Below are 24273 nucleotides of genomic sequence, written 5' to 3' on the forward strand. Positions count from 1 at the left end.
GAGGAAAAATGAAGGAAAATGAAGACAAACGCCAAATAAGTCTTTCATGGGCGCAAAAATTACACAGCAAGTGCAAAAAAGATAGCCCCATTTCCAACGGTCTTAGCTTACAGTGGAAATGCCACCCAAATAATGCTTGTTTTTACCCTGGTAGACGTAATACGGGTAATACTAGTTATAATAATAACGAATATTAATCATTTTAAACCCGCCACATACATATAGTCTTCTTTTATATAACTCTCTCCTTTTCCGTTTTAACCCAATTTTTAGGAAAAACAAGTTATCCCTAGGAAAAAAAACAGGGGGAGAGATAGCGATAAAGTGAACCAAAGAATTTCAAAGATGATTCGTTTTACACGTTCTAATTAAATTAATAGTCCCAAATGTTGTTATTCTCCTGTTAAAATTGCCCAAAAATTTACCCCGGGTTAATTTTTACCCTCGGATTTTCCCTATTTTTTGCTCATTTTGCTGCTTTTTTTCCTCAGCCCACGTCGATTTTTGCTGTATACATTACTACTACATGCTTTTCTGTTTTGTAAAAGACAAATCGCGTGAGATTACTTGCCTGGGCTGACAACAATGCAAAAGTGATACCCGGGATCAAATTACTAATAATAAACTATCCCTTCCTAATCAGTACACCTGGGCTCTAGCCCCTCCTGACTTGATTATAACCACACTGATTTATTAGCATAGATCTTGCCTCTTTCTGCTGCTTTGCGTGTGTTGCCATTAATTTCGGTTGTTACTATGAGTCACTGATTTTGTGTTATCGCTTATTACTCTACTCATATTTGATAGCCAACCATGTTTTTCTACTGTATTAACCAGGTGAGGATAACTTGACCCCTTGAAAACTTTTTATAGAGATAACGAAAAGAATTTAAAAGAGTGCTGTAGTTTTTGACATGAAAGGACACGAATATAAGATTGCCATTATTACACGACTTTGATTGGACATCCCCATTGCCATTATTCAAAAAAGAAATTGAATACTCTTTTAAAAAACAAAAACAAAAACGAAAAATAAAACAAAATTGAAAGCAAAATCGAAAAAAAATAAAAAGCGGAAACGATGTCAGCACAACCGAACAACCATTGTCCCCTTAAATTAAATTATGGGTAATTTGTAATCGGATCATTGAACGAAAAGATTAAAAGACATTGGGTAAATTGGCATTGGATATAATAGCATTGGATAATAATGGAATTGGGTAAATTGTCACCCGGACCTAGGCATCATATCATTTCAGTAATTAATCCTTAAAAAATCAAAATGGATTTTAACCTGCACTGCATGTAAACCGCAAGAACGTTGATACATTTGATTGATAACTGTCGATTAAGTACTATCTTGAAAGTACTATCGATTAAGTACTATTGTGAAAGACAAAAGGTAAATTAGCTGAAATCACAAGTCACATTCTTGCCTGTGCTGCCGGTGTTTATCTTTGTCGCTTTGTTTCAACCCACTTAATTGATCCTCAATTTAAGGTGTAGCTCAACTATAGTCAGTTGTGACTATTGGCTTCCCCGTCGATAAGTGTGATGATAAAATCCATCAAGTGTAAGAATTCCTAATAATTAAGAGCTTTTATTTTTGTTCAAATGTTTTGACCAGTTGTTCCCAGGCTGAGGTGCAAAACGAAAAATTGTATGCCAAGGCCGCCTCCTTCCGAGATTGCCTATCTCGGGACTCTGCAGCCTTAAAAATCTGTGTGACTTCTATCCTTTTCTCAAGCGTCACTTGATCTTAACTAGATGACCGCCGGTCTCTAATGTAAACAAATCCAATTCGTTTTGTCACATAATGCTCATGTCATTTAAATCTCTATTTTCGCAATAAATCAGAAAGGTTACTTTGGAAAGTTCTTATAGTTCTTTTTCCGGTATCAGAATCACCTAGCTGCAATCAGTGATAGCTGTTGTCAATCTCTGTTTAAAGCAAGGTTTACCATGACTTTTTTCAGGTACTAATCTTAGCCCAGCCCAATTTTATAGAAAAAAAGTTTTCTCTTTAGATGATGTTCAAATAACATAAAAGACTAAAGACAACTAAAGTAGCGAAAAAATCCATCTACAGGTACACCTAACAAAATTTTGTCATGTTCCTTTTTCCAATTATTTAACAAGAAGGCTCTGTAATGTGCGTACGCACATAATGTTACGACCCCCCCCCCTCATCCACATTCTTGAGTTAATTGTCTACCAAAAGATGAAGAGATAGAAAACTTTCAAAAACATACATATCGTTCAAAAAACAAATGAAAAAAATAATGCCACCCCAGAGGGCCGATTCTACTTCTTGTTTATAGGGCTAATAGAAAAAAGAATAGAAAAAAAATAAAATAACACATTTTTTACAACCAAACCTCGATGTCTATATTTAAAAAAATCATTGAACCCAAACTCGCATCAGATAAAACCTAAAAAAAATCTGCACTTATTTAAAATTGATATGGCAACGGCCCTCGATGCGACTGGGTAACAGGTCAACAAAAATGGGAAGTTCAAAAAAAAGTTTTTAATTTAAAAAAATAACTGAAATTAGATTAATGTCATTAGACAACAACTTAAAACACTAAGATGTCCTTTTTTCTCCATGGGCAGCAATTGAGACCTGTCATTATCCAGTGTACGTCATACGACTTAAAAAGAAAGACAAGTACCAGGCAGAACAGAAAAATTCTTATACTTTGCGTGAAAATGGCAGAGAAACAGTTAAAAGCATAAAATTTTTAACACGAACATTGAAAATGTTCAAGTGCCCAATATGTCAAAGGAAGTGGGACGTACCATTAATGTTATAAAAAAAACAAATCATTTCAAACGTACAAGTATATAAAATTCTCAAACACTTTTGAAATCTTGTCGTAACAGTTTAAAGAAAGCTGAGAACCGAAGGACTGAAACTAAAACCGTTAAAATAATTTAAATACAGCTCACTGCAACTGGGTTGTGACCTTTCGTTACAGACACTAAGCTATAAATTGACTAAAAAACGGTTTAAAAAAATGCCGATGCTCAAAAATCCGAATATGTTTTCAAAGTGAACATTTTCAAAAGTCATAAGAGACATCAGATTTCATCAAAAAGAGGAAGTTTAGCTTACAAAGTTTCACTAGGCCAATTGGTCCTTTTAATACTGAGACTAAGTCACGAGACTACAAGGTAACAACAAATACAGGCAGAAGCCTAAGTTTTACAATCATTTTTACGACAACACAGTATTCAAGGCACTATACTTATAAGATGTTATCTTCAAAAACTTTAAATCGTCACTCGTTTGCGTTCTGATAAGTAAAGGGTCTTCTTTATAAAAAGGACTACATAGGAATGGCAATAAAAAGAAACCCAAAAAATGAGTAGAAAAGAATTCTCGAAATTTTTGATGAAACGAATTTGTAAAAGCTATCAGTCAAATTGTACATCCAATTGAGGCAGCAATGTTTGCATTAAAAAAATGCAGCGGAAAGTTCTTTTTGTTGAATTTGAGTTACAAGGTGACCAAAAGGAAATCAAAAATGAGACAGTTGAAAAAATATTTTTAAAAAATTTAATCTGAAAGTCATTAAAATAAATAGCTTCAAATAGGATCTATTATACGTTTTATTTGAGCAATGGCAACCTATCCTTATCAGTTATAAGTTGTACAACAACAAAAAGAAAAATAAACGTAGGCAAAAATCAAAAAAATCCACTATGTTTTGCGAGAGAACTGTGTCACAGCCCAAAACCATAAACTGTTCAACAAAATCAAATACTATGTTGAGATACGAATTCTTTTAATCTGTGCTTTTACCAACTACAATTTCCCGCAACTGGACTTGTAAATGATAAGATAATTGGACAAGAAAACAAAACGAACTCATAAAATGTGCAATTACGCTCAAAAAGGAAAAAAAAAGAGAATACGTGTAGTATCAAAACCAAGAATCGACTAGCTAAAACCACACATTGATTTACAACTCAAAAGGAATGTGTTTCAATATGTTTTACCGGTATTACACAAGAAGTTGAGAGAAAAAAGATAAAATTTTGTCAAAGTTCAAAAATTCACCGACTTTTTCATAAATTAAGTAAATTCAAAGACATAAGAGACATTCGATAACAACTGAAATCATTGTCTAGGTTCGCCAGTATCTCCTAAAAAACTGATTAGACCTTTGATTGGGGAGACTAAGTCAAATGACTACAAAAATATAACAAATGAAAGCAAAACCATAGAAGTCAGAAAAATTTACAAAAAATGGTCAGAGCATAAAAACCATAAGCTTAACTCTGAAACCATAATATATGGTCGGTTAGCGTCTTTCTGAAAGATAGGATCTGTCAAAAACTGTGCCCTGATTCGAAAATTTTGTCAGTAATTTAAGCAAAACCAATAAATGCGGAGATATTGAAAAAAAGCGCGCCCGATTAAAATCTTAAACTTTTTAACTTAAGGATCCATGGTGATATCAAAATCAGCCCTGACAATGCTGTGCGGCTAAAAAAATACACAATTGTTCAAGTGGTTGCGAAACTAATCAGTTTTATAACATAAATTTTTGGTATATCAGAAAAAAAATGCATTTTGTATATTTATCAAGTTTAAATTAGCAAAAAAATGGCAAGTTGGTGCCTACTGCCAGCAAATTCAAAGAAATTGGGCTACAAAACCATATTTTTCCCATTTTTCAGGAAAAATCCTGAATTTTGAAAAAATTAGCATAATCCTCTGTCTTCAAAGATGAAATCAACAACACTACCGTTAACATTTTTAACAGATTATTTGCTAAATTGTCAAAACTTTGGTCAAAAATACGGAAATTGTGAATAAAAACAACGGAATATTAGCAGTTAGTTTTTTTTTACAATATACCATTTTGTTAAACAAATTCTTGTTGAATTTATTTGCAAAATTTCCGGGCTGAGACGACAAATTATAATTGTAAAAACTTATTTTCACTACAGCTTCTTCAGGTCGAAGAGAAACTAAATCCTATAAATTTTTTATACTAAACAAAACGAATAAAGTAAAAAAAAACTTTTCTATTAAACGACTAAAATTATCTTTTGTTTGAAAAAATATTGTCAAGATTGATAAGTCAAGTTTTACTCATAACTCATAAACCGAAGAAAATTTCGAATGATCGTATTAGTATTCAAGACTGCTTGATGAAACTTGGTAGCGATCAAGAAGATCAATTTTAACAAAAGAATGAAACCTTTCAACAGGAAAAAAATGAATTAAAAACTAACTTCTTTGTTGGATGTTTATTCGTAATATTTGGCGTGCATTTTGCAAGAAACTGTCCCACAACTCTGTTATACTAATAAAATTTGACGCTTGCAACTTGGATTCTAAATTAACATGTATCAAAAATGCCTTGCTATTGCAGCTCAACTCAAAATGCTTCCTGAAAGTCGTCAACTGGAATCCTCATACTGGGATAAGGGATCTCCAATATTTGCAAAAGTCTGCCAAGCTGCCGCATCAAGGCAGAACTCGATATCATTTCAGTTTCCAATTGGAAGTCGGTAAATTTTGACCTTTGGTCACTCGAAAAATTTTTAAGGTTCCTTGTGGAAGCTCGGGATTCGAATAACCATTTTGGTTTTTTGATGGCTCTAATAGGTTGTGCCGTGACAAATGCATAACATATAACAATAAAATAGCATTTTTATTTTCAGTTAATTATTTAATGTGCAATTATGTCACCTTATATGGAGGACGTAAAACAAGTTTAATTTTAGATAACTAATCAAAAATAGGAAACTTAAGAAATGAGTTTTACTCAAACTTAAAAAATGAATCGGAGTTTGTAAAACACGTAATGAGTCTACTTAACCGCCCTAGACTTGGCTATTTTTTCAGTTATTGCTCGTGTTTTTAAGGTTTTTTTTGCGGATGTTTCTTATGTTTTCCATATGTTCTCACTCCGTGCACCAAATTCTATTTATTTTAGAATTATATTCAAACTATATGTTTTGATTGTACCTATAAAATTTCAAACAAAATTTTAGGCCATTTGAATTCAGAGCAAACCGTTAGAATGCATGTTTTCTTTATTGAAAGAATGGAGTTTAACCTTTTTTATTGAACAGGCTGCCCACTCCTACACCGCAAAAAAGAACAAAATACTCTAGGTGTGGTAGATTAATCTGGTAATGAAACAAACGTATCATGAACAGAAATCTAAATAAATGCTCTATACTCTTTGTTATTAGAAAACAGTGAAAACATTTTTTATAAAAAATTACATTGGTATACAAAAATTAAAGTCGACACTTAACTGTTTGATAGCAAGGGTCTTTTTTGAAATTTTGACTCAACCTTATTTTATGAGAAACTGTCCTCAGGCAATATTTTGCAAGCTTGATTGGTGTTCCATTTAGCACAAGGTTTTGTCATGACCGACTCTAATAGATTCTGCTTCGACATGTGGATAACAAATAGCAGTCATATAACAAACCTATTTTCAGTTAATATTTTAGTGTATTATTATGGATTACGAAAATGATTTTCATTTTATGTATCTAATCAAAAATACCAAACTTATGAAATGAGTTTTACCCAAACTTGAATTTTTAATCAGAGCTTGTAAAACATGTAATGAATCTACTTAACTGCCCTAGACTACTGCTGCATTTAGCAGGATAAACCTTTTTCGGGAATTTTTTCGAGTAAAACTACACGTAGTAAGCGTGAGAAATCGAGTGGTGTAGTGAGTAACAAGATAGCAAAAAAACTCAAAAATCTAAACCACACTTCATTTTTTTAATCTCCTCAAACAACAGAGAAATCGGTTAATTAGTTCAAATGGACATCGGTTTTTATAAGTCATTCAATTGTTTTCCATCTGCGTACTAGAAAAAATTGGACTCGGAACCAACAGCAAACCAATTATATGTTTTCTGCACATTAAAAGTATCAAATAATGATGCATAACATAAGTCTACCTGGCATTGTGGAGCAAAATGATGTAATAATGATTTTCAATATAATCAGTTTTTCCACTAAATGGATGGAAATTATTGAATGATATCGGGCGGATTGTTTCTTTCAAAACAACAAAAGGTGATATCAATAGCTTTTTGGTATAGAGAAATTGAGTTACACGAGTATGACTCCAAATATGAATAAAAAAAATTACAATTTAATTATTTAACTACATCACACCAAAATAAGAAGTGGTTATTTTTCCAGTATTTTTTATGTTTTGATAATATTTTTCTTACGGATGTTTCGTATGTTTCCTAAATGCTTTCACTATGTCAACCAAATTCAAATTATTATGGAATCATCTTCCAACTATATTTTTTGTTCCTACATTCAAGATTTCAAATGGCCACCAGGCCACTTGGATTTGGAACAAGCCGTTAGAATGAAACATCTCTTTAATGAACAAATGGAGTTTAATCTTGTTTTCTTAAAGGGCTCTGCACTTCTGCGCCACCAAATAAGCAAAATATACTAAGTGAATGAAACATGATAGGATTCCAACAAATGCATCACCAACGGAAACCTATCTGAATACTATTTAATGTTTGTTATAATGAAACTCTAAAAACACTTTTATAAAAATATATAATATAATAACAAAAATTAAATAAAAACTGAAGTGTTTGATAGCTAGTTTTTTTTTTGAAATTTGGCGACAGTCTTAATTTACGAGAAACTGTTTTCTTGCAGCAGTTTGCGAGAAAAACTTAAATCATGACTTAACTAAAATAAATAAATTGATTAAAAAAGCAGAATTTGTTTTTGTAGTATTGGGTGAAAACAAGTTTTGGTAATATTGGGTGAATGACTATCAGAAACTTTAAAGAAAAAATCATAGCTATTTAACTACTTCAAATCAAAAAAAAATTTGAATGAAAGTTTTAATATAAGTTATTTCTTATATTTTGATGATGCTCTCCTTAATTGGGCCAATTTCATCATTTTAAAGAGGAGAAATTTTTGAGCCAAATGATCTTCCAATTAAAAGTTTCTCTAAAAAAATTTTTGACAAATTTCTATGTGGCGTCTTGAATTTAGAAGAAACAGCTTAAATCCAGCTCGAAATTTCTATCATATTATTCAACGGATTAGTTCTAATGAAATTTAATAAACAGATTGTCTACTTCTTAACCACAAAATTAGTATAGTGGAAGTTTGCTAGATGAAAATGATGAAAGAAATATATTGGCAACCAACAAATGCATCGTCAAATAAAAACATAATTTTTGCTCTAGTTTGTAATAGAACAAATTTATTAATAAAAGTCTCAGCATGCTGCAAAATTTAATTTAAAAATGCTGCTTGGTTGCATGGGTGTCTCTGAGAATGCCTGAATCTTTTGAGAAATTTCTCCCCTGCATTTTTTTTGCAGTAGAAGCTTTACTTTCTCCAAGATTGCACAAATTAAGTCGGGATGGCAAAAATGATTTCATCTAAATATGAATTAAAACATGAAATTAAATTGGAAATCGAAGAGTTGTTCAAATTGAGATTTTCTTTTCTCAGCGTTTTAGATGCTCTCCTTCTAGCAATCAAATTTATTTTTATGTGAAACTATCTTCAAACAGTTTTTTCTTGTTTCTGCATTTCAAATGTTATTGAAGATACATGTTCTTATCTGCGAATTAAGAAGAGGCCGTTAAAACTCATTTCAAGATAATCATCTGCTTAAAAAGTTTGAAAAAGGGAATTTTGGCACTAGAAAACCAAAGAAAATAAAGTTTTTTTGAACCCAGGAGATTTTTTTTATAAAGTTTTTTTTAAACCCAGGCTTCAGAAGATTTTTTCCTAATAGTCAGGATGACCTTGCTCGATCATGTTTGGACTCCGATTTGGACTCGACAATCAAGACAACCATGAAACTCAAATGCGTAGACAGTGAAATGAGCATAAATTTTTATCAGCACTGATATTTGAGTGGGGTTCAGTTTTTTCCAGTACTGCAATTGACTTGAAGTTAGGGCCGGTGGTTTCTGAGAACAATGAGAAATGTACTATTAATTGCTTGTGCGAACAGAACTCGATCCTACTGAAACATTTGCTCACGTAAAGTTACATACAGATATACTTATAACATTTTTGAATGCAATAGTGACGAATTTAGTTCAGTAAAAAAACAATAAAAACTTGTTTATTTTTGGCAGACCATCGCTTAATTTTGTCATAGCGCAATTTCTTTTATCTATTTCTTTTTCCCGCCAAATTTGAAACACAAATGATAATTAACACAATGCTATTAATTTCTTTTATTGAATTCTGAAATAACTGATTTTTCGGAATTTCAAGCCTGTTTGATCTATTGAAAGCAGTATTTTTGTAGAGTAAACAAAATTGTATGAAAATTATGTCAAACCTTGAGTAATTTATAATGTTTTCTTACGTTTTTCATCAAACGGATTGAAAACCGATATCAAGGCTGATTTTATTTACTTTTATCTGCTTTGCATTTGAAAGATCACAAAATCAGAATAATAACGCCCCTTTTTAAAACTCAATTTGCAAATTATTGATGTAATTTGTCACTAAATTTGCTGCAGGTGACATGCTGCAGATTTAAAATAAAGTTCAGAGTTATAAAATGAAAGAAAAGTTGAAGCTATAAAACATTTGACGTTTACGCGGCAATGAGAGTCTTAGATGTTTTCTCTACGGGCAATAAAAATAATTTTTCAGAGATTTCATCAAAAAAAAACGAAAGGTTTTGTGGTAATAGAACTAAACCGAAATATAAATTTTTTAAAAAATCAAAAAATCTTTTGCAAACACTTGAAAAACAAAATGGGGGAAAAGAGCGGTAAGAAGCATAAATTACATTTCATAACAAGAACAAGCACTACCAAAATATCTGCACCACTAGTTTTGTTTCCCTTTCATTATCTGCAATTGTGATCTGTAATTAAAAAAATTAAGATTTTAAAAGACAAAACTGAAAATTATCCACCAAAATTACTTATAGAAAGCAAAATATTCAATCTTTCAAAGTCCAATACTTACAATGAAAATTAACCCAATGATATGATAAAAAGCTTTGCTTTAATTCAACATTTCTGTTTGGTTTACCAGGAGTGCGTCGTCATAGAGATTCATTACTGGACAAGAACATAAATCATAATGATTTTAAGGCGGACCATAACTATGTTCAGGTCCGAGATTTCACTGTTTAGTATGATTTTAATAAGAAAAGATGAGTCATCAACCGACTTTTGTCTGAACATGAATTTTGTTAATTTGGTTTGCGGTCATGGGCATATTAAGTTTCTGCCTGCTTTTGATATGCGCATAGCGTGTATAATCACCCGCGTTATCGCATTTTTATTTGCTGAAGAGCCAATTATAACGCCTGTCTCTCTCTCTCACACTCTCTCTCTCTCTCTCTCGCTATCGTAATTAAAAAACATGCGTTTTCAATATACATGCCTACTGAAAAAAAACTGAACTGCTAATAACTGCTTAATTTATAACTATAACTATAACTATGATTATAACGATGATCATAACCATGATTATAAATAACTATGATTTTGAGTTACAGTTTTTGAGTTTGTCGCCAGAATCTGAATTTGTCGCATGCATCTAATTTGAAGTGTGGCTCTTTGAATTGCGGCTCTTCCGACCTCCGCCTCCAACCTCTGCACTCTTCTCCTGACATCACTGTCCAGCAGGATGGCTGGCGTGAATAATTTTCATGTTGTTTAATCAACGTGAACGAGGGTCGCAGAAATTAACAAGAGATGTCGATGGACGTCTAGGGGAACGGATGTCGGGCTGCACGGAATCATGAATGCCAACCCGGCTCTCGTCGGACCCATTGTCTCTCATTGGGCTGCATTGATTGCCTGGAATAGGACAAGGATAAAAAACGTACCGCTTATTATCAGACACGGTTTTTACATAAAACGCACGAATTAGGCGCACTCTAATTTGAACTTTTCATTTAGTGGTCTATAGATGGGAAACGTCGAAGAGACAAATTGTGGGGGTGGGAGAGGCGTGGGTGTGGGTGGGGGGTTAGGGGGGGGGGGGTTGGTGATGAAGGATATAAGCAGACAGACCCGGAGAAGAGAGAGCTGGATTGGCTGACACAATCTTGAAAATTTTTTTAAAAATCAAGTAGTTATATTTCATTTAATTTATTTTTTTTACAAATTTGAACGGTTCTAACTCTATTCTTTTTAACTCACTGCCTTCTGCTACTCTATTGTTGAGGATGTGCCTCATGTAACCGCGCAAGTTGTTAGCAACTAGTCTATGAAAGCAACTTATCCTCTCAGCAGTTACTAAACTCTCGAAGGCTACGTATCCACTATATTTAAGGATGCGTTAAGGCCTTCAAAAGAACAAAGGGAGAAGTTCACAAGTCAGTGACAATTAAGTACCTTTAAAACTCCAACAGTTTTGAGCGGCGCTGTTGTTTTGCAGAGAGCAAATACTGTAGGTGGAATACATTTACCCCTTCAATTGTTATTGTAATATGAAAAACATTACTCATGGACTAGCTGGGGACCGACCAAACCTCTAACAAACTGAAAGGGGTGTTTTGATTGGTCTCAGACATCTATTGTAGGGTTCTATTGTCCCCACGCTGCTCTTGTTGGCTGTAAGGAACTCTAGCTGGAATAACAAATTTCTTTGAGTAATAAAACAACAATAAATGAAAAAAACAAGAAATGTAAAATATCACAAAATCAAATCAAAATTCAGCCAGAGTTTGTTTATATAAAGCTGGTTCACAACCATAAATGTAGCCAAGTTAACAACTAAAGAGAAATTATTCTCTATCACAACAGAGTTTTTCAGCAGAAAAAGTACTCCAACTAGCTCCCAGTTCAGCCGCTTGATCTAGCTGTGGTTCTCCGGTGTTCTCTGGTTTTCTGAATTTATCAGGTCAGTTCAACTTTCTCAACAACGTTTTTGTTATCACAACTTCTCTACAGGCCAAATCTTAATCTAGAGCCCTGTTGGGTTACTGTTTCGGTAATTTTGTGTTTCTACTCCTGAGTAACTTGTCAAGCAACACGTGCAGGAGTGATCAAAACAAAAGGATCTGTTCACTTTGCAATTTGGAACCAATTAGTTTTGTCTTTTTTACGTAAAGTTTTTTATGACTTCAAATGAACAATTTAAGGACCTGAACGCTTTCTTTATAAATTGCTGACCTCTACTCAAGCTATTCAAACAAAAACAAAAGCCGTAATGACGCTACCATTAAATCAATTGGTCAAACTATGAACTCAAGAAATTAGCCTTTTGGAAGTTATTGTCTCCTCTTATTTTTCCAAAATGCATTCCTTGGTGTTGACAGCAAAATTAGCTTCCCCAAATTATATACTATTTTGTCTCTATTTCAGATTCTTCAATTTAAATCTGTTTTCACGAATGAAGTTAGATAATGAAAGACTTCCTTTTCTTTCCGCATGTTTTTCCTCAAAGAGACCCTGTTACTTGGGAACAGCAGTTTATGATCCGACGAGTCTACAATAAGCCAGCAAAGACATTGCTGTTAAGTTGTTCGTGAATAGAGTTATCAACTTGGTCCTAAACCTGGAAAAATTTAACAATTTTGTAGCCTGGTATAGAATTTCGAATTCTACACTCCTGCCTTCTAGTCTATTATTCTGCCGCAATACTGCTAAGCTGGCATTTGCTCGTCTGGTTGAGACATCTAGTCTTCTTTATCAGTAGTTTTCGCTCGGTGCATACCTTGCTTTTTCATTATTTGTTCCACAACAAATCACAACAGTCTTATTCACTTAAGCTAGGCCTAGTAGACAAATTTGTAAACCATCGTGATCTACAGATGAGTAATAATGTTGCATCAAGGTATTACTCTGGAACAGTTAAAAAATTTACAGCAATTAAAATCAAATCAACAATTATGGCTAAAACTACTAGAAGGGTTACGCCAATTAAAAATTTTCTCTGTTTATAGACACAACACAAATAACAACTAAAAAATTGCAAATCAGTTCCACTTTCTGTTACATCTTATCTACACAATAAATGTTTAGTTGAATCATCGAATCTTTCCATCATTCACCCCGGATATCTCACCAAAAAATAGTTTCGCAAAATTTAGTAGCTATCATTTCAATTAAATTGGTTCAAATCACCTATCTAAGCGTATCACGAGGTTCATATAATAAACTATGCAACAATTGAGCTCTACCTAACCATCAAAACCGTCTGTGTTTAACAACTGATTATCCATGCACCATCTGCCAATTACTGTTCGGATAACAATATCGAGCAAAGATAGTACCACATAAATAAACTAAACACCATTAGGCAAGTCTTCGGACTAACTTTAGCACTTTAACGATCAATAGTTAGACAGATAAACTAATTTGAAAAAGAAGATTAGATACTCAAATCAGAAAAATTTATCGTGCTGAAGATTTTGAAACCGACTAAAAACTTTCTTCCTTCGATGCTTGAGGGGATGTCCTCCCATCTCCTCACCGGACCGCAACCCTACTTATGGATGTCTCCTCCTCCAGCAACATCTCCTTTTCAGCTTCAGCCTCCTCAATCTCTCCTTTCGAATCGTCTGAGGCCACGTTGTCTCTTATTACATTGAGTCTCGATAACCGTTGAAACAGAATCCCCTCAGACAGAACTCCGCCCTTCCGGTGAAGACATCGCCCATCAATCCCATCAACTCAAAAATGCGATTCGAGTACTGATTGAGACTGACCATTCTAATGTACAGAACATTATTTTTGCTATCAACAGGTGGGGAGCATTAACAACCATCGAATCTACCTCCTCGCTTCTGCTTCCAAAGTAATTAGAAGACCCCCAAAAAAATTAACATCCTTTTCGAGGGCCTCGGGCCTGACTAACACGGTTAAACGCCGCTCAAAAATTTAAACCATTGTTTGAAAACCTCTCATTCTTTCGTTAAGATTGCGTCGTCCTTAACTCTTCTCTCCTTGCCTATTTCATTTTCATCTGTCTCCCCAGTTCCAGAAATCAGCGGAGATTCCAAAGGTCTGCCTTTAAGTCTCTCCTGGGAAAGGTCCTCGACAAACAGCGACTCTTCTAAGCGACCTCCAACTTTACCCGCAAGCTCGAGCCAAAAATGTCAGTACTTGGTAGTGGTTACCCACAGTCCATTGCCACTCATGTCATTAGGGTTGTTCTCATACTCATTTTGCTAACACTTAATAGTTCTATCCCTCTAAGTGCTTCTGGTGTGCTCCCTTGTTCTTTCTCAAACACCTGTCCCAATTTTCCGCTATGTAAACACTCCTCCAAAATTCCTTTCTTTGCGCTTACTTAGCCTGAAATGACTTCCTTTTATCCGTCTCCCTCCATGCAAATCGTTACACATTGTCTCGATTTGCCGCTTCTATTTCACAGTTAGTCGGCTACACAAAATTTGCTCATGGTTACCGCTTAGCAACCTAATAGTAGCCTTGAATGCGCGTTTGTATGAACTTGAGTGTACAAAATCACAACTGCATATCGAGTCAAAGTCCGTTGTTTTTATTCGCTCACTTAGAACTATTTATTGGAAAGCAACTGCTGAAACATCATCTGATGTTACTTGACTGCTCTCCCTCATAATCTAATCTTCCTTCAGTTGCCATTTAACCTGTTCTACAAATTTATTCACTGAAGAAAAGTCCTGCTTAATCCGCGCATTTGTAATCCGCTACCATTACTTTTCTTTTTGACTTTATTTTTATTTCGAAAAGACTCTTCTTCATCTTTACTAGGTAGGTAAAGGATGGAAACTATTCAATTACAGTTTCGAGCTCTTCAATCAAGTTAGCTCTATATTGTCCTCAGCTAGGCATTCCTCAACAATTTACTGAATGGACTCGATCTCTTTCATATCAATTTCACCGGCTCCTACTAGAGACGGAAACTCAGGTGCCATGAGAGGTACAACATTAGGACTTGTCTTTTGATTACATCCAAAGAACTGAGGAGGAAGCTCAGTTTCCTCATCCTCACTGCCTTCATAGTCCAAATCACTCATGAAGAGACAGTCATCTCTTTCATCGTTCGCTTATGAACAGTGAACGTAGTACTCGAATCCCTCAGGTATGACAACTTTCTCCATTTTTGGCAAAAATTTTCCCTTACTTTCCTCCTGTAATCTTCTCTGTTTCTTGTCTCTATATCGACCTGCGTCAGCGTCTCACGGCGTTGCCTTTCCTCCTCTTCCTTTTCAACTCGTGACGGTAACTCTCTATCCCCCAAATAGTTTTCTCCAACCAACTTCATGCAATTTTCACATCTATTACAAACATTTTCTCGTCTTCAACACGCATCATCAAAATTTTGAAATTACTCCCTTTCGAACTCTGTAGAAGCGTTGTTGGTTTAGAGCCATTCGCTAGGCATCACAATTATTTCCTGTCCGCTTCTTTCATCATACCGATACTTAATACTTAATTCCTCTTCCCTGTTTACTTCTCCCAACATACTCAGATCTAATTGTTCTGCTTGCTCCTTACTCAATCGTAGCAATTTTACAACGGCAAGATGGTACATCCTCCAGTTCTCCCAAAACGGGGATCTTTCTGACGGAAAAAGCTCTACAAACGGGAACGCACTCCTTGTTTACCAAGTAATTATGTATCTCTTTTTTCCTGTAATTTTTCTTGGTGTTCCTCAATTTTAACTCTTTCAACTCTGTCTAACAGCCCTCTCTGTCTCAGAAGATCCCTTAACCTCTCTTTTTCTGCTAATTGAAGTTTCTCGACTCCTATCAGTAATTATTGTTCCTCTAATCTGACTTATTCTGCTTTGCCACTAAAAGTTAGTCTTGCTGTTGTTGAATCGTCACTGTTTTTCTTTGTTAACTTGCTCTCCCTCTTGGAGTTAAACTTTCCGACTCATTTTTCTGCGGCATGAAATGAAAAAAAAATTCGGTGGAAATCTACCGCCTTGTCTCTCTCTCTCTCTCTCTCTCTCTTTCTCTACTCTATACTCAAAAATCACAAAATTAACATTCACAGCTGTCACTTGCTAAACACGAGCTTATCAATTTCCTTTTTCAAATTCTCAACACTCTCAACTGGCCTTCTTTCCTCAAGAACAACCAATTACTAACAAGGACAAGTTTACTGAACTTGTTCTCATTTAGCCTCTCTCACTTTTGACTACCTCTATTTCTCCCTTTTCTCTACCTTGCTTCGCAAATTTCTTGATCACGGCCAAGAACCTGTAACAACTTTTGATAAAAAAAACCGACACTCTACTCAGTCCTCTGCACAAACGCAGCCTCCATCAACTTACACACTTGACTCAGTCAATTTTTACTCTTTCAATCTTCTAGTCTCTAGCAAAGATCAGCGAAAACAATACTAACATTCGAGCTCCAATTTAACTGACAATTGCACTGCACACTCGCACTGTCTTTCTCTCTCTCTCCTTCTCTCTTTCTCTCAATCAAGCTCCAAATTTCTCTGTCTACGGTTTTCTCTTTCTTCCTAATTTGCCGTCGCAAAAGTCAATTCTCCTTCACTCTTTTTTCGCACTTGAAAAGTCCAATGTCCAACTCAAACACTACAGCTTTCAACCCACTCTAACTGTCAAAAAATCTCGAGAACCCACCCATTAGCGCCACTGTAGAATTTAGTGCTTTGCTTTGCAGACTAGTTGGGGACCGACTAGCGCCCAAAGCTCTAACAAATTGAAAGGGGTGTTTTGATTGTTCTCAGACATCTATTGGAGGTTTTTTTGGAGGCACCGCCATTGTAGAGATTTGTACTTTGCTTGGGCTGACTAACTGGGGACCGACTCGGGCCCAAAGCTCTAACAAATTGAAAAAGGTGTTTTAATGATTCTCAGATTTCTATTTGAGGGTTCTATTATCCCGACGCTGCTCTTTTCGGCTCTAAGGAACTCTAGTTGGAATCATGAATCGATTTGAGTAATCAAATAACAATAAATGAATAAACAAGAAAGGTAAGAGATCACAAATTCAAATCAATACTCAACTGTCGAAAAGTCTCGACAATTCACCCAGTAACGCCGCCATTGTAGAGATTTGTACTTTGCTTGGGCTGACTAACTGGGGACCGACTCGGGCCCAAAGCTCTAACAAATTGAAAAAGGTGTTTTAATGATTCTCAGATTTCTATTTGAGGGTTCTATTATCCCGACGCTGCTCTTTTCGGCTCTAAGGGACTCTAGTTGGAATCATGAATCGATTTGAGTAATCAAATAACAATTAAAGAATAAACAAGAAATGTAAGAGATCACAAATTCAAATCAATATTCAACCAGAGTTTTTTTTATAAAAGCTGGTTCACACTTTTAATTGTAACCAAATTAACAACTAAACAGCTACTATTCGCTATCAGAACAGCGTTTTTCAGTTCAAGAAGTACTCAAAATAGCTCCCAGTTAAGCCTCTTGATCTAGCTCCGGTGTTCTCTGGCTATCTGATTTTATACAACAATGTCTCTCTCAACAATGTTTTTGTTATCACAACTTCTCCTCAGGTCACCTCCTAAGCTAGAGCCCTTTGGTGATATTGTTTTGGTAAAGTTGTGGTTCTACTCCTTAGTAACTCGTCAAGCAAAAAATTTACAAAATTAGTCAAAACAGAAGAATCTGTTCACTTCGCATTCTGAACCACATTAGCTATGTCTTTCTTACGTGAGGTTTGTTATGACTTCAAATAAACTACTCAAGCTCTACTAAAGGTACTCAAAGCTACTCAAACTAAATTAAAAGCCGTATCAGATTTATGATGCTACCGATTAATCAATATCAGTCAAACTGTGAACTCAAAAAATTTGGAAGTTTATTGTCCCCAGTTGTTTTCGCAAAAAACTTTTCTTGGTGTTGACAGCAGAAATTGTTTCACCTATATATATATATATATATATATATATATATATATATATATATATATATATATATATATATACTATCTTTTCTCTGTATTTCAGATTCCTCAATTTGAATCCTTTTTCACAAACAAAGTTAGATAAAGAACAACTTCCTTCTCATTCCGCATCATTTTCCTCAAAAAGTCTCTGTTACTTGGGAACAGCAGTATGTGATCCAGCAGTATATGATCTACAATAAGCCAGCCAAGACAATGGAGTTTAGCTTTTCGTGAATAGAGTGATAAATTTGGTCCTGAACGTGAAAAAAACACTTTCGAAGCGAAGTGTAGATTTTCGGATTCTACATCATAATAAAATCTCACAGAATTGAAAAGTTGAATAAAAATTAACTCAACAAATCAGACTGAACTTTAGCCGCGCTTTCGGAAATATAATAGAATCTTTTAAAACAGCTGGGGAGTTCAAAATAGTTATTCAATATCAATATACGGGAGATAAATATTAGGCATTGAACATATTTACCGAGGTCTAGAAAATCGAACAAACAGCGCAAGAAATGTTCATTATGTTGAGTTTTCCACTTGAGAAATAGTTGGTATGTTCGGTCATACGGTTTCAAACGTAAAACATTGCGGTACTTTTGTTCTGTTGGATACAGTATGCTCGGTTTCTTAGCTTCGGTTTGTTCGACTTCAAAGGTAACAGATCGTTGTTTTTTTTCATATAAAATTCAAGTTTTCCTGTAGATTAGTCAGTGGATATGATAGTTGTGTAATCGCAGAAGTATTAAGCTTATTTCTGGGGGGCAAATTCGAAAAAAGTGAAATTTGATTGAATTTCTTTTTTTAATTTTTTTATAAAAAAATATTATAACGTACCTCCGAATAAAATCTATTAGGCAAGAAGAACTCAAATCTATGTTGTCAATTTGCAATTATTTTATTTCCAACTGTTTGCTCAATTATTAGCGGTTAGTTTTTCATTACTTCGCTACTATAGTGAAGCCCAGCCCATAGGAAATATACAGTGACATTTTTCACAAATGCGTGAGGGACTATCCCAAAAATCTAAAAATACTACATCCAAACTGTCGGAGTTTAAATACAAAATTCATCGAACTAAAACATCTAGTCAATGACATCGGACTTAATTGCACATATGGCTGCGCCGAAACATGGTTGAATACGTTTTCAAATCCGACACTATAAGAAAAATGATTTGACCTGTTTGAGAAATGATAGAGTCGAAGCAAAGAAAAGTGGTTTAATGTTGCTAATACCAAAAACACTGAACGCAAAGTTGCGTACGGACTTTGAAGACTTGGATGGAAACCGTGAAAGCATGTGCGTACAATTTACTCACCCAAAAACCACGCAAAAATTTGTGATCAATCTTTCATACTGTCCCAATAAAAAGTTTGCTGACGAATTCTTTGAAAACTTAGCCAGAAGAATAGGTCGGGCGATATCTCAAAACATGCCGGAAATATTAATGGGAGACTATAATTTGAACTATTGGGACCAATCAGATCGTTCGAAAATTGATACAGTTGTTGTTCCTTACGATTTGAATATCGATAACGCGTCACATGCCTCTAGAATAGGAAATAAAAGGGAACATTTATTGATTATATTTTAACGGATGGGTCAATAACGATAAACAAAACTTACGTTTTTGATACCATGATCAAAACTGACCATATGGCAACAATCTCGATTCTATATTTAGCACTCACTAAAGTCAACCGTTAGCACAAAGTTGGTTTTTGATAAGACAAATTTAGATATAAAAACATTTCAGGAAAGGATTAAAAAGATTGGAATTTTACTCACTCAAAAAAGACACAGAAACACTATAAACAACTTTCGAAAATAGTGTTCTCAGTGCCACAAAAACTCATGTTCCTTTGAGAAAAGTATATATACGCAACGATAAACCCCTTTTCTCTTTGGCACAAAAATTTGTTAGCGCAACAACTAGACAGTTACAAATTAAGAAAGAAGATACATTATAATGACCATGAAGTTTCTGAGTAACTACTCAATACCAGAAATTAGTTGAAATCCAACTACAAGAGAGATTTTGAAACGTTTCAGAAACAGTTGATTGCGAGTAACTCAAGCAATCGAAAAAATGGAATTTTTTTAATGAAGTTAGGAACTACAAAAGAACAGCAACTAAAGTCGACTGCTTAAAAAATAGCTCTGGTAAACTCATAACAAATAAACAAGAGATCGCTATTCACTTCAACTACGTTTTTTTTATCAATTAGGGGCTTTTAAGTTTAATAATAAGGATAGGAAATATCAGGTTGATAACCACCACTCGGTTCCTCTCAATTTTTTTTAGATTTGTAACCAGCCATGAATGCCTAAGAGTGCTTCTTGACTTAAACAAAGATAAACCACTGAGTCGTTCTCGCTTGCCTGCTTGGGCACTTAAATTAGGATCACCAGAACTAGCTAAATCGTTGTTTTTTCTGTTTAATGAATAATTGAAAGCCGAACAATTTCTTTTTCATTTAAAGATTGCTCACATCACTCCTCTATTTAAAAAGGGTGATATTGAAAATCCATTAAAATGTAGACCAATCTTTTTAACGCCTGTCTTATCAAAGGTTTTTGAAAAACTGCTTAAAGAGCAAATTGAACAATATTTTCACTAAACCAATATCTACAACACAACGCAATTTGGGTTCCGGAAAAATTATTCCACGATAGACGCACTGATATATATAACAGAAATATTACAATGTAAACTTGACAAAAAAGACCATATAGCAGCCGTTTTCCTTGATTTATCAAAAGTGTTTGATTTGATAGACCACGAGAATTTTTTCACAAAACTTGAAACCCTGGAATTTACCGGTTCAGCCAGGAACATTATCAAAAGTTTTCTTAATGATGAGTTTAAGTGTATTAAAGTAAACAACGTCGAATTGGACTGGTTGAAATTAATCAGAGGGGTTCTGCAAGGTACGGTTCTCGGTCCCCTTTTACTCAATCTTTACGGTAACGACCTGCAAGTCAATTTAGTTGGTAATATAGTCCAATATGCAGGTGACACAGTCATTTTCTCCTCCGAAAAAAATTTTCAAGTGTCTCGAAATTCTCGAAAAGGATGTAAAACAATTGGTTAATTTCATTGATTGCATTTCTCTTAGGCTGAATGCTGACAAATTAGAATTCATTGTTTTTGGCTCCAAAGAATCTAAAGTTATGTCAGTTACAATTGAAGGACAAAAAATTAAAGAAGAAACGGAAGTAAAATATCTTGGGTTTACTATTTATAAAAAACTCACCTTTCAATCCGAGGTAAAAAAAATATTTTACGAAGTATGGCACAAGGCGTAATATCAATCTATACATCGCGGAACTGAGTTCCTGAAAGCTTCAAAAAAACTTATTAACTCTCTTGTTATAAGTCACCTGCAATATCCAGCAGTACTTCTGTGCTCATTTTCTCAGACTCTTATAACAACTCTCTAAAAACAATTAAACTGTGCAGTCAAAGCTCGCTACAATCGTGAAAAGTTTGATTCATCTCACGATCTTAAAAAAATGATTAACATATTACCTGTTCGAATGTTAATGCAATATAGGGTTGCACTATACACCAGACAAATTTTTAATTACAAAAAGCAAGCAATTAAAAGTTTTTCTGGCAATCCATTACCAACGGCGAACTTTCATTTTCACAATCGGACGAGAAAATTAGTAGATAAAATGATTGCTAGAACTAAATACATTGAACAGGGGGTGATGAATAGTGGTATTTGATTTCATATTGAAATTTTGAGGGCGAATGAAACCTTGTCAAAATCTTCTGTGACTGCCAAAAAATATACAAAACTCACTGTTTAGAAAAATTCAAGAAGGACCCAGGCCAAATTCAATTTGGCGAATTAACGTGGCGTGAATTCAAATTTGGTTCATGATGTGTGCTGTTCCTACTTATGTATTTATCAATCTATCTATTTATCTACCATTTCAATTATTGGTGTTCACAATTCAAAAATAGCTTTTTCTGTTTATTTAGTAATTACAAAATTTATCTCGAATTTGGCTCTGATTCCTGGAAAACAATGAAAGCCCAGATTTAACTCGTGCTTCTTGGCAATAGATAGGAGAGATTATATATTTATTCTTTCATCTACGAAAAATAGAAATTTGTTACCTTGATCTATTTTTGAAAGATTAATTGAATTGAGTTTTGGGAAAACTTGATTTAGGAAGGATTTAATTTAACTGGGGTTTAAAAAAGTTCAAGAGCATGATGCCAACTTATTGAAAATAAACCAATTACATAAAATTTCCGCAAAATGAGCAAAAAAACTTCCAGAAGTAGCAAAAATGTAGCTTAAATTTTTGACAAATATTTCTGATTGTTCCGGAGTTTTGAATTGTTTTCTAATAAACACATGTTGCGAACTAGAGTGACTAACGTCACAACACGTTAAAAATTTGACGAATTGGCAAAAGATTGCCTTGAGTCATTATATGCTCGAAATTTTCATATAATCAAAAGTTCATGAACGCGCTTTATACCATTCACAGTTCTCACATAGATTTATACATCTTGGACAAAATTGACTGAGCAAAAAACTATCCTGAGCATATTTAGAAGGGAAGGTTTTGTCTGTTCACCATAGTTCCTGCCTTCAGGTTAAGGTGAGGGGGGGGGGGGGGGTCGGAACAATTATAAAAGTTTAAAAGTTCAAAAATTGTTGGTTGTATTATAATTCAGCGTTTTTCAATTTATCAACACACGATCTGATAAATGTGCTAATCTTGTGCTGCATTGAACAAGAGAGGCTTTGCTGATTGTTTATTTACCTTGCCTTGCTCAGTTAACGCCGTATTGGGCCGTATCTCTTCAGCATGGTTGTAAGTGGTTTCCTTTGAACAAGGGCGGCCCCTGCAGATTACCTGGGCGTTCACACACGCTACCCGATTGTAATTTATTCACACATGCAACCCACTTAACGGTCTCTAACTTTCAGGTCATTGACGTTTACTACTTTGATTTATTACTAAACAACACCCCCCCCCCCCCCCCCCCCCCTCCAATCAACAATACAATAAATCGACTGCGGTTCCCCTATTTGCATGTTTGAAATCCGGATGCATGACAATAACCACTTGAGTTAATACTCATTGATTTCAAAAACAATTGCGCATAGGTGAAGAAAAGTTTGAACTAAATAATGAACAGGTTTTTTGAACAAATTAATTAGACTACAATCAAAAGGTTAAAGATACTTTAAAAAACATAATTTTCAAATCCGACAACTATTAAATAATACTATTTTAAGTATGAAATCAATTTATAGAATTATTAAAATAATTAAATTTGTTTTTTTTCTTCCTAATACTATATAAAAATAACTTTTGAGCACATACTTTTCACTAAAAGTTTTCACAGTTTTCATTCAACTTTTCTTAACTCATCTATACTCATGGCCAGGGCTTGTTTAAGTCGGGTTCCAGTTTCTAACATTTCATCATGACCTTGACAACAATCATGGTTGATTTTCTTCTTTTTATGCGTCACGCACTTTATATTCTAAGGGCAAATATTCAGGAGATCATATTGCCGGGGGAAATATTATAATCGAGAACAAGTGATGACTGCTGATTGTACGTACTACCTGAAAATTTTCGCCCATTTGCCCCGATTTAAATTTTTCCTTTCTCTCAATTAATCGCTTTTTCTAATGCAATTGCATAAAATTGACAAGAAAAATGTGATTGCAAATGTTACATAGAATTGTCGGGCGAAAGTGCCCACAAAATAATATGCAATTTTCATTTTCTAGGTTATAAAATTGTTGAAAAATTAACTCCAAACATGGGCTATTTATATGGCTTCTCAAATAAAATACAGAATAAAGTAATAAAAAATTAAAATTTAAAAAAAAATTGACTTTTCTTATATGGGTTCCCCCGAGTGATTAAAAGATATGGATAAATATTTCATACAAACATTACTGGAACTTTATACTGCAACAATTTTTTTCAGAAAAATTTGATAAACAAAATAGCAGCACAGGTTGGCCTCAAAACAGCATATGAAGAAATTAATTTTGTGCAGGAAATTGAGGGTATATACAGGAGCTTAAAGGGTGAACAAATACATTTACATTCAGGTAAACCGGATATAATGCAGCCCATGCGAGGTGAACAAAATAAAGGCAGTAATTTGATCACCCAAGCTGACTATGTCTGACATTTTGTGACCAATTTAATTCCATGATATATTATCCATACCTTTTCCAATTTCTTAGCTAAATTGGGATTAGCGATCACTAAGTTATATATTTCACTTCTTGTGCATGATACAGTATATTGTGTATAGTGGGTTTTTACTTTGTTGGGTAAACTTATCTCTATGCGGGTATTTTCACATAAAATAAGAAAACACGAATAGTGTAACAAACACAAAAATTGAAAGTATTTTGCT

The 24273-nt window shown here is 34.2% G+C and overlaps 1 protein-coding gene across 1 annotated transcript in view; it reads left to right on the forward strand.

The window, feature by feature from the left end:
• The first annotated feature begins 201 nt into the window (after positions 1–201).
• LOC142337774 (uncharacterized) overlaps positions 202–24273 on the forward strand; it is an 80069-nt gene continuing 55997 nt past the window's right edge. The window contains exon 1 of the mRNA XM_075387281.1: positions 202–837. Within this exon, the coding sequence (XP_075243396.1) occupies positions 814–837 (24 nt within the window). The 5' untranslated portion in view covers positions 202–813. The remainder of the gene's footprint in view (positions 838–24273) is intronic.

The sequence above is a fragment of the Convolutriloba macropyga genome, chromosome 4 (assembly GCF_964194025.1).
Source record: "Convolutriloba macropyga chromosome 4, txConMacr16.3, whole genome shotgun sequence".
Taxonomy (NCBI): Eukaryota; Metazoa; Xenacoelomorpha; order Acoela; family Convolutidae; genus Convolutriloba; species Convolutriloba macropyga.